The 12,296-nt window shown below is 36.4% G+C and overlaps 1 protein-coding gene across 4 annotated transcripts in view; it reads right to left on the reverse strand.

Annotated features, from left to right (window-relative positions):
* DISC1 (DISC1 scaffold protein) overlaps positions 1 to 12,296 on the reverse strand; it is a 190,184-nt gene that overhangs the window by 87,651 nt on the left and 90,237 nt on the right. For all 4 annotated transcript variants that reach the window (XM_072927125.1, XM_072927124.1, XM_072927123.1 and 1 more), the window contains one exon: positions 9,239 to 9,427. In XM_072927125.1, the coding sequence (XP_072783226.1) occupies positions 9,239 to 9,427 (189 nt within the window). The remainder of the gene's footprint in view (positions 1 to 9,238; positions 9,428 to 12,296) is intronic.

The following is a 12,296-nucleotide window of genomic DNA, read 5'->3' on the forward strand; positions in this document are numbered from 1 at the left end:
AATCCCTGGGCCTTATACTATCACCTGCTGCTATTGTCTCCCATGCCCAAATACTGAGTCTGTGGAGCACACACCTGACAATTGTGATTACAACAGGATTGTAACAGAAGCAGTGGTTACATCCGCCTCCTACAAGGAAACTGTGGCCCAAATCCACTCAAACATCAGCAAACTGCCTCTGCTCCTGCTCAAGTAAGAACAGAAATCAAACTGAGTGACACGGAGTTCCAGCTCCTAACTCCAGGCATTAGTGATCGTTTGGTTTTCTGCCTTTCGTTCCTGTTTATGTCTCCAAGTACAAAGAAAGAAAATTCTTGGGTGAAAACATGCAGTTCCTGAACCAGAGATGGAAGGTACTTAACTCTGCTCTAAATAATAAGAAGATTTCCACTGTCTTAGAATAATCAGTTAGGATTTAATGGAAGTACAGAAAAAGACTAAAAGCTCAGAGAAGATGTAAATGCATTTTCTTTGGGGAATCAAAGAACAAAAAATACCTCTTTCTTCCATATAAATTCTCCGTATTTCTACTTGTCTATCTTGGTAAAAGGTGTAAATTGGAAGAGGTTTTCTATTGTAAAGTCTTCTTTACCATACTACATGCAACATTAAAATAATTTTAGAGACAAAACCCAGCTCTTCTAGAAAGGATTAGAATTTCAGTGGGTTTACTGCCGATTTATCATCAGGTATTGTATTATACCTCCCCCACCTTTCGATAAACATCAATTACTCCAGATTTGGTTATACTTCTGCATATCTGTGGGTATTAAGCCTGCAAGCATGCATGGTGCTTGCATGGTGGAACCCTGTGGTGATTGAAGGAACTAACTATACAGCAGAAAGTAATTTCATTAACTTTAAATAGTTAATTAAGTAAAAAACTCTGTCAAAGCTGGTAACATCCCTATTTTACAAACTTTTATAGAACTGTTCATTTATGTTGTATATTTACTACTCTATTTGCTAATACCTCAAAGAAAACCTTAAACCAAAAAAAGCAAGAAAGAATGAGGAAGAAATTACATCTAAAACATCTGACAATCAGAAGGAACAAAAACTGGAGAAAAAAACCCTGTATTTCATGAGGGACACCTTGTATTCCAAATGGAATGGTATCCCAGGGGTTTCTTTTGCTTAGATGTACATACTTTTAGATGCTGTATCTGAATATTGCCAGTCAATATCAAAGCAAAGATGAAAGGCAATGTCTGAGAAAAATAAATATCTGACTTCAGTCAGTAAGGTGGATTTACCACCAGTGCAAGGAGGTGTAATTCGTTACAAATTGCACGTATTTATGCAAGCATATAATTAGATTTTTACACTGTAACTCAAGAACACTGTCAAAACTCTTGAATGAAAATTTTGTGTGTAAATGTACTAAAGTGATAAAATTTTAAATCAAAATACATAGATTTGAAAAATATCTGCAATTAAAAGGTTAAATGGTATCTTCACTCTGTTTCTGCTGCAGTATACTCTTCTTCTAGCATATCAATTTTATGGCAGTGATCCCAGATGTCCCAAACCAACATTTTCTTGCTTACAGCTAAAAAAGTAAATAAAATCCAAAACATTAACTGAATAAAAATTGCTGTACTAATTTTATCTCCAATTTGCAGAAAGTCTGAATATTTGAAAGGATAACTGCCTGAGATTGGTTTCACTGAAGTACTACTTGAAAACAAATTAGCACTATTTCTTAAATATTATATCCATCTCTATACTAATCCTCAAGAGAAACTAAATGAGGCAGTGTCCTAATGAGCCCTTTGCACATTTCTGGAACCTGAAAATATCATGACATGTTGATATAACTTGAACAACCTTAAAGAAAAAACCAAAACAAAGCAGTAACAACAATAAAACACAAAACCCCAAACAAACAAAAACCCAAAGCAAAACCATGCTGCATGACACAGAGAATAAAAACCAAAATGGACATAACTTAAAGAAACTTGTTAATGGTAGATCAACTGTTCATTGACTTTTTCAATAAAACTTGAAGTTTTTAAGCTTTCCTACTTCCAACCTATTAATGTTTTGGGATCAAGTGTTCAAATACATGCTGTAATCCCATCCAAAGGCCAAATACATACAGGCAGTACCTATATGTAATGGCAAAATGAACAGAAACACAAAATACATTCCGAGTGCCTCCATTACCTCATCTGTGAGACAAGGAAAGTAGTATTTACCTTTCTTTGAAAATTCATTTCATCCTATCTGCTAAGTGTCATTCCATGTCACCACTTTTCTTGGTCCTCTTCTGAGCACCCTGCCACCAGGCCCACAGACCTTTCTGCCTGCCTCTGAGCAGCTTGTCAGACACAACATATTTTTAACAAAACTGGAATCCTCTTAATATAAAATGTAGGAACAGCAACTATATATTATCACAAAGAGAGTAACAAATTTCCTAGCATGATATATTCAAACTCCAGAAGTGGCAAACTAAAGAATGTTTGCTGGTTGTCACCAGGGCTAGTGTCATACTAAAGGAGTTTGAATTACATTTGTAAACCTGCTCTATCTCGCCAATGAATAGAAGACATTATTTTTTCTCTCTTTTTAAATCCTAGCTTTCTATCACCTTAGTATCTCATTCTATTTCAAACCAGCTATAGTCATTACGAAAAAAAGGTGAATTTTCAATCTGAGCCCAGTACCTCAGAAGATGCAGCTGCAGAACCAGAATCGAATGAAGAATGATTAAAATTGGTGGCATGCATTTCCACATTTATTCAAAATTTCACTCATCTGTGTTGCTTCTTCCTACTTATTCTGTTGCATTGCTGTCAGCTGAAGAAGCTGAACTAAAAAGCAGAGCAGTGCAGAAACCTGGAGCAGAGAGGCAAACCAGAATTTGATACGACGCCCACTCCAAAAGTCTAACGCACCATGTATATAGCTGGCAGCAGCCTTTCAGATGTAAAGGAATAAGTTGCCTGGAATACTATCAGAATTTTTGTTTGCTTGTTTGCCTGCACACCAGCACAATAAAGTGTCCACACTGCATTATAGGGGGAGGTTGCCCATCTCCCATTGCAATAGGAAGCTGTTCAGTGACACTATTCACCACTAGGCTGCACTTCCATGATTACAACAGAACCATTCTGTATTTCTGTGGCTTTAAACTCACAAAACTTTGATGTCTTTATCCTTATCCTAGTTAAAGATGACATCATATTCTCTGAAGAGACTCAGCATAAAACTTCTGACTAAGCTTTATTCCTTGCACCTGGTAGATAACCCCCTCTATAACTGCAGCATCAGTATTGGGTAATTTCAGGAGTTATTATTCTATGTGTAATTACCTCATACTGCTATCCAAAAAGAATTACACAGGTACATATAATATTTCAATAAAGTTACTGCCATCAGATCTTGGAAGGAACAGATAGAAGAGAAGCTCACCTTTGAGCATCACCAGAAAAATGCCCTAATCAAAAGATCTCTACAGATATTGGCAGACTTTGAACCAAGCTGCTTTCTCAGTTCAAGCTGCCTGAATATTTCATATTTTCTGCATTACACAGATTTGCATCTAATTATACAGAAAGGCCAGATTAAATTTAATACCTCCATTGCATTTATACAGTCTAAACCTCTATGCTCTAAGTGAAAATCAAAGTATTTTACATATTTAAATGAACAACACCAGACACGATGACTTTTAAAATCACCATTATAAGAAACACAATTACAAGTGACTCAAGACTTATAGCAAACTTAATTATGCTTAAACATACTGGTTTCCAATCATGACAAAAACTGATGTTTAAAATTAAAATGTATTTGAGATTTTCGTTACAGGAAATGCCTAGTAGAATTTACTCTTTTTATGTTACTAAATTCTATTGATAGTATTTATCAAGAAAATGCAATGCCATAACATAAAAACCCTTTAACTATTTTTAGTTAAATGTTACTTAACAAAGATGGTGAGGATGATTTTGTGGAAGAATGACATGGAATGAAAATCATTACCTCAAAGCTTGGTAACAACTTGATATGCAGTTACTACCATTACAGAATTATAAGACCAAAAGATGTACAGGTGTATACTTTAATTGTAAGATCCCAGGTGCTTTAAAATGAGCCAAGAAAATGAGACCAATGCTCACAATCAATGAAAGACAATTAAGCACAGAGTAAGCATAAGAATGCAAGTCCATGCAAATGCAGGAACACCAATTTTTCAAATGAAACGGCAAAGAGAATACTAATGAGCAGAGGGTAATTACTCATGCTGTATTTGCCCAAGACAACACAAAACGAGTTCTGCAAGAGTGGACTTCTTGGGGGTTTTGTTGTTGCTGTTGTTTTATCCTTTTGGTTTTTTTATGACTTTCCCATGCTGCCCAACAGAAGGCTGCCAAGCACTACTCTGGAGCATCAACTGAACGTCAGCTCAGAGTAAAGGATGCACTGCCAGTCCATCCTTGCACCACCACCCAGGGTTTTACACCTTCTGTGAAAGCTAAACAGAGGGACCACTCACTAAATCCTGCAGGATCACAGTCTGAGTAGAGATGGCCACAGGCATAAGCAATAAGCCATTCAATTTCTCCACTCCCTGTAATGACAACAAGCATTTCATAATGGTGTGACATGCAGAACTTAATGATCTTGCCCAGATTAGAAGTAGAGATACAACAAGACTCAGAGTAGCTTCTTCTTCCTCATAGAAGCCCATCTGTTACACCCTATGTGGGTTCTCCTTTAATGATTTATTTGAACAGAAGCAATCAAAAGGTTCAGCTCTTCAGTTTAGAATCAGATAATTGCTCAGACAGAGGATGAACTACAGAAACAATATGGAAAGCCTGTTTGATGAAGAAAAACTAGCACTGAGGAAGAACGTTAAAACCAACACCTGAAAAATCAGTAAACAAAACATGGAATCATTCTGGTTATGTCACAGGCACATGGGTTTATGCCATACTTAGTTGGTATTTTTTGCAACAATTAAAAATTGTGTTAATAATCTTTAGGCATCTTCAAGCAGTATTCCAAAGACGAGTTATGAAGAAAAATAGAGAAGCTTTTGTATTACAGGTATCATTAAAAACAAATATTTAAACAAACAGAAAAGGTAGGTTTCCCAGTGCAAAGTACACTGCATGTATTTCTACTGTAAGACTTTCTGTGTTGCATCTATCAGAATAAAAATGTCTTTGAAACAGAATAAAACTGCTTTGTAGCAAATGGTCATTAATACTTTGATAAATCACATCCTATACAATTGTATATGAAGCATGGAACTTTCTTTTCATAAATATTTCAGTATACAATAGTGAGTATTACATTAAGAAGCACCACTAGTGGTTTCTGATGTCCACACAATATTGACTTTTAGACTAATTAATTGCATCCTTCACAACAGTCAAGCTTTCAGCTTTTCAAACAATGACTATAAAAAGCAAATTTTTATTATTCTTCAAAGTCCATTCAGAACACATTTTATTCCTAATTAGTATTCTAAAGCCAAAACATTGGGGTTTATTTTATTTTCAAAAAAGCAGATTAAAAAAATTAACTGTGATAGGTTTTTCTTCTGTTAAAAGGACAAAACACTGTGAGATATTCTGTACAAGCATGCAGAGTGTGTGTATTGAACAAAAGAAAGTAAAACTGAGTGTGATAGAAATTTCCAACATCCCAAGAAACCCCTCTGCTACATCTAGTTTGTTGTTTAAAAAATGTATTTGTTCAATTCCAGAAATTTTTACTGTACAAGCAGACTTGGTAAGAGCTTTAGGACTTACACAAGCAATTTCTAAAAGAATAAAAGTCAAGGATGGAAACAAGAGTTGAGCAGAGACTGGAATATCAGCCTTCAAACAGTAGCTTGGGTTTTGGTGTTTTTTAAAAGGGTTAAAAAGCTACTTTTGTGTGCATAAAGCCTTTATTTTATATTTCCTCTAGAAATTAATGCAGTATAGAAATTCTACTTGACATGACTTGGCAAGCACAACCTAGCAATTAGCTCGGGAAGCACCCTAGCTGCGTGTGTACATACATTACTTACAGGAGGTGCTTTCCCAAAAGTGTAATTGGGGCAGAAAAAGACTGAGAAAAGAATTCAACAGACAAGACAGGATAATTTGCCCATCAGTACTGGTGATGAGAAAACCACAACAAGAGGGTTGGTTTCATTTCCAGCCCCAGGTTACTAATGCCAATCAACCCAAGCTTGGATTTATAAGCACAATCCAACAGTTTGGCAGACAGGTAAGTAATTAAGCTTCACTTGTCTGGAACACAAGTTTGGTTGTTTTGGGTTGTAATGCAGTTCTTTTCTTTGCCATAACAGAACTTTCTGGCTTTGTAAGACAGGTCCGCTCAGTGATCAACACAAGACCTTCAGCGATTTCCCCAGAACCGTCACGTCTTCAGCTGCGGTCCAGGAGAGTATAAAGCCCACACAGAATCACAGCACCACTTGCATGTTTATTGCAAGAGATTGATTTAATCAGGATTGATGCTAAACCATCAGCTGGGAAAGTGTTTCACCACCATTTCAGGTAGAATTACATGACCTCTAAGTCTCTGGCTTTCCTATCTGTAAAATGGCAATAAAAGTTGATCATTTTTATAGCAGCGTTTTGACGGCCTCAGAAGAAAGTCAATGTCTAAAGGGCAAGTTAGTACTATTCATCCTAAAATGCTAATACATACCATTACTTGTCAATGCTTCTATTATCCAATATGAAAAGCATATTTTTTAGCATCTCTAAAAATACGAAAGGATTTTTTTGTCAAATTTCCTTCATAGAGAGCACTGACAGCTCAGAGTGCAGTCAGCCAAGCCTGATTTTTGCACTACATCTGCAATATCTTTTATATTTGGGCAGCTGGCACAGAGTGAGAAAATTCATTAACATGCTAATGATGTGTCCTATTTAAAATTCCAGCTCTGATTATTGTGTGATTAAGTCTCTTCCCTTGACGTCTGCTTCCTTATATCTGCATTACTGTGAGAAACCAACAATTATTAATGAAATAAAAAATAGGTGACCAATTTATATACAAGATAAAGTCAAACATACACACATATTTTAGCATTTCAATTTTTTGTCTAATATTTTTCATAGAAAAGAATATTATTTCAGTAAAAAAAAAAATCAAAGTTTTCAAGGAGCTCACAGGTACAAAACAATTCAAGTGCCAGACGACATAGAAATAGACATGTATAGGACCTAACCCTAACCTAGTGCACATGTTGGGCAGGAACACAGAAGAAAAGGCAGAACTGCCTTTCTCTGCAGCAACACAGATTTTATTGGCATAAATGAAACACCAGGCCTAAGGGTGTGAAGTAAGTCAGGTCAGCTACCCCAACTCAAATCACACCTTTCACAGTGCAGACAAAGCCAACACAATTATATCCAGTTCTTTCAAACAACTGCAAAAACAAATGGCAACAAAATTGTATTCCAATTCTTTTTGCTTTATTCTCTAAACATAGAAGCACTGTGCAAAATAATACTCCTCTGTAAAGGTGGCCTCTTTTCCTCAAGACACCATCTGCATACTGTTTTCCAGAGAGTATCTGAAGGCTTACATTCGGATAAATGTGTTGGTATCAAACTCATGCCAGTGTTCTCAAATATTTTCATTTTTTAAAGGTGAAAATAGGATTGATCACATGTAAAGAGGTCAGGGATGATGGAAAGGGAAGATGTCAGGTTTCAATTTATGTATCTCCGACTAGTATCTGCTTGACAGCATTTTATTTTAACACAGTAATAAATATTGTGTTATATTTTGTGACTAAATTTCTCTTTTTTGCCTACAGAATCACAGGAAATTAAAAGAAAATCTACAGAGTAAACACCCAGTATATGTCACAAATTATGAGACGATAGAGGTCAGGTAAAGAAGGAATCTCCTTTCAGCTGTATAAATGCAAAAGGGAAAAAAAGAGTTCATGAACTTATAACATTTCTGTTGCTTCAGCAAGCATCTTGCACAGGCTTAATTTAAAACCCTGCTAAATTAAAACACCAATGAGAATGTACATGCATATTATAGGAAGTTTAATTGTCCTAAAATTAAAGAGAAACAAAATGGGTTGATTAGAAGGTCAGAATACTGTTCAACTCTCTTGAAAATCCAAGGAAAGAAGCACTGCCTCATGTGCATTTCTGGGTTTGTATCACAATGCACTACATTTGAGGAATAATTTTATCTAGATTCTAAAGAAGCAAGTTCTTGTCTAGAAGTGTGTGTGTATATACATTATTCCTTGCATTTTTAAAACATTGTCTTAGATGTATCCAGCTGCCTACAAATCTTTTTGCTTCTAAGATAGCTCTGCTTATCCATTTGCCTATGAAGAAATTTCATATGTTTCTAAAACAGAGGCGCCTTCCTATCTTCACCCAACCTACTTCTCATAAGATCCTGAAAAAGGAAAGACATTTCAAAATCCTAAATTTTTAAATAGCTCTCTGTATTGTATTTAGTTTGGAAATAATTATAGTAACTGTACATTTGTAGTCAATCAAATATTACTGAGCCTTTTCATTTAAGCAAGCAGCAAGGCCATTTTATCTGCTTCAGCATCAGGATTGAGTACAGCAGGCAAGAAAGTCAAGTCCAGGAATGACTTTGCCGCTTGATAATTTGTCAGCAGCTTTCCCAGTAATCGCAGACAACCTCCCCAGTTCCATCATGACACTACAACCCAAGCACACTGCTCATAGCTGTGTGAGAACAGCACTTGGCAACTTGTTTAAACTCCCCCTCAAACACACATTTACTATGAGAATTCTCGCTTTCAGAATCAGGAATCTCTTGCACTTCATACATTCAGACCCACCACCAAATGTGCTACGTACTGAGCATTTAGTTTTATATACTAAACATGTTCCTATTGTCACAGCCAGACACATCTACTACTTCTGCATAAGGACTACGTGCTCCTCTGTATGTAAACAAGCACAGTGTCATCACTGTGATAAAAAATGGGCTTAGAAAGAAACGTTTTGAGAACTGGGCTAAGACAGATTTCAAAAAGTTGTATATTGCTGGGTATCCCCTGTTCCTCACAGCCTCCCCGAACTCCAGGGGGAGAATGGGAGGATATTGAACACACTGCTTCTCTAGGTCATTGCCAGACTCTCCTCAGAACAATCAGTATGTTCTGTGAAATGCAGAATGATTCATCAAACCCAGCATACCTCAGGTCTGAGCAAAAAGCTGTAACAATCTGTAACCTACTCACCAAAGGCAGTCTCTCCTTGTTCAAGTTCTTGTTTCAATCTGGTGTAATCATCTTTAATTCTCTCTAATTTTCGCATATTTCTGGCACTCCGAACCATCAGTTCATTGAGAAGTCTTTCCAGTCCCTCTTTCTCAGATGTTAATGACCTTATTTCTTCTGCAAGATCCTTCGCGGTGCCAAAATTACTTCCTGCATGTTTTGTGGGGACAGAGGAAGAAAAAGACAATGAAGCAGACACAACATCAGTAGCTTATATAGAAATCCTGGGAAATTAGGCAATTATACTTCCCAACATCAACTGAAAGGGGGAAAATAAAGAAAAACTGCTTTGCAAGCATCTGTATCATTAATATTACAAGAATAATAATTGTAGCTGGTTTAACCTGACACACACAGAAATGGTACTTACTTTAATTATTGATAGAATTTATATTTTTTCAGGAACCTGTTCCTAAGGGTTCACACTTCAAATAATGTCATACTGTAATTCAGTGATTGCTGCAGTGTGATCTACCAGACCATTTTCTTCTTTTGGAGGACCCCTCAATGCACAGAACAGTTGAAATAGAGGCCATCAACCAGCTGGACCCTGAAGTATTTCCTTTATGAATAAAGCAGCCCCGTGCTGTTTTGTTTATAAATGATACATTGCATTTCTTAAACAGCCTGCACCTCAAGCAAAGACCATGGGGAGATGTTCTTCTCACAGAACACATTCAGAAGTCACAATCCTCTGCTTCTGGCTCTCCCTGAAGCATGAAATGTCACAGACAGGCAGAACACCTTGGCAGCACCAGCTCACATTGTTCCAGAGCTTTTAAAAATGTCTGCTTCCTTTGGACAGGGATTCAGAGTAGAAAGTTCAACTCCCAAGTGGGTTTAGAATATAGCCTAGTAACATTTATCTACGCAACTGTTATGAAAACCATTTTTATAAGCAGCTGGAGAGGAATGTTTCCTTACTTTGCAAAGAAGTCTTTTGTAATAAATAGAAAAGGACAGTGAGATACTCAGTCATTAAATTACTTTAAATAGCAGTAGAGTAACAATGCTACATTTACATAACTGTACCAGAATAATTTTAATGACTGAGATACTTGACTGGGGGGAAAGGAAACAAACCAAAAAATACACACAAAAAAACAAACCACCACCACCACACTTCAATCTAAAGAATTCTTGATAAAAATAATTTCCATATACAATTGCCCAATAAAAAAAAGATCTTTAGCATGATAGAAGACCTTCAGAAGATCTTTAGCAAGACTTAAGCTGTGATATCATCCTAAAATAGCAAATATTTGGTGATATGATCTAATAAGTATAGGTATTCAGTAAGTAAAGGCATTTATAAGATTTAGCCTTGAAGCAAATATTAACATAAAACAAATCCAGTCACACGAATATCTCATCAGCTTCTGAAGTATGTGTAATGATTTCAGACTCCTAAAATCATTTTATAATACCTCCAGCATTATTCAGATGTAAGAGGTTTTTGTTTACACAATATACACTGTTGCTTAGACACAACAGATAAATTGAAAATTTCTTTTCAAGCATTAACATACAATCCAAACAATCAAATCACATCAGAATATCCTGAATTATGGCATTACATCTTTTTGACCTGGAGTCAAAGTGTTGGTTACAAAGCCTTAAAAGGGAACAGTTTGGCTGCTGTTCAGTTTCTTCAAGACAAGGCAGCAATAACAGGATGCAAGTGTTTACACTGGTCAGAAGATGGCAAACCACCACCAGCAGCTGCCAGGAGAGGTTCCATTCCTCCAGAATGCCAGAGCTAACAGGAGCACTTCCACCAAACACCTACAGCCATTCTCCTGGAGCAAAGGCGCTGTCGCAAACTCAAGTGGCTGTATGAGGGCAGCTGTGACAAAGAGAGGCTTGCACTTATCAAAATTTTGGAAAATACTTTATCAAATAAGTCAGCTTTGAAGCCTGAGCATTACTAAGCATGATAGTCTTGCTTTGCATTTGGTTTTTTGGTGGTTTCTTTAGTCTCAAGCTATGATAGTTTCATTCAACCTCTTCCTCATTTAAAGGTGACATTTTCTTGTTTCTTTTTAACAGGCCGAAAGACCTTCATTTCTAATTCCCAGTTAAAGCCCTATTTGCCTCTTCTGTCTTACAATTACAATTAAATAACTATAAACATGCTTTACAATTTGTAGGATCATATGGCTTACCAGAGCTTTACTGGGAAACAACAGCACAAATTTTATTACCCTAATTTGTCGTGTTTCCAAATGGGCAAAACAAAGCAGCAAAATAAGCAAGACAAAATCACTGGAAAAATGGCAAATATTCAGATGCTTCTAAGGCAACAAGACTTGAGTCCACCTTTATTCACCTGAACTCATCCAAAGCATCAGAGCATAGGAGCCTTAATAAAACATGAAGGTGATAAAATCTTCATTAGAATCTGGACCCTGCTGTTACATTTCAGAGGACAGCAAGGAAAAAGGTATGATATTGCATATGAAAGTTTTATATATGCTGAATGGATCTGAATTCCCAGAGGAGAAGCTTATGTTGAAACTGAGGCCATAAGGAAACAGCACCAAATACAAACCCAAAAGCAAAAGACACCCTATCTGCTGCAGTTTCCCATGACAGCAAAAATGTCTGTAAGTCTGCACTGAAAATTCAGAAGAGCATAAAAAAACTGCGGCATCACAAGTACCATTATCAGTGAGTCTGACCTCAGTCCCAGTAATGAAAGTAACTGCTTCCTACATGCCATAAGAAGGTTGATTAAAAAATTAATATATAATCCATAGCTGCCAGCATTGAAAAACATGCCCTCCTGGGCTGGCTTTTTGTTGTTGCTTTGTTGTGGTCTGTTGTTTTTGTTGTTGAGATGTCACATTGGATGTCATACAAACATTCTGAAAATGTATGTAAAGATATTTTATTCTGCTGTTGCTCTCAAAATATTAAAATTCCTCTTTTTGATAATTTAATAATTAGTTTGCCTAATTGATCACAGTAACTGTTACTTTGTTCAACCACTTGGAGCCATGTTTTACACAGCCATACC

Source organism: Taeniopygia guttata, chromosome 3, assembly GCF_048771995.1.
Source record: "Taeniopygia guttata chromosome 3, bTaeGut7.mat, whole genome shotgun sequence".
In the NCBI taxonomy this organism is placed as follows: Eukaryota; Metazoa; Chordata; class Aves; order Passeriformes; family Estrildidae; genus Taeniopygia; species Taeniopygia guttata.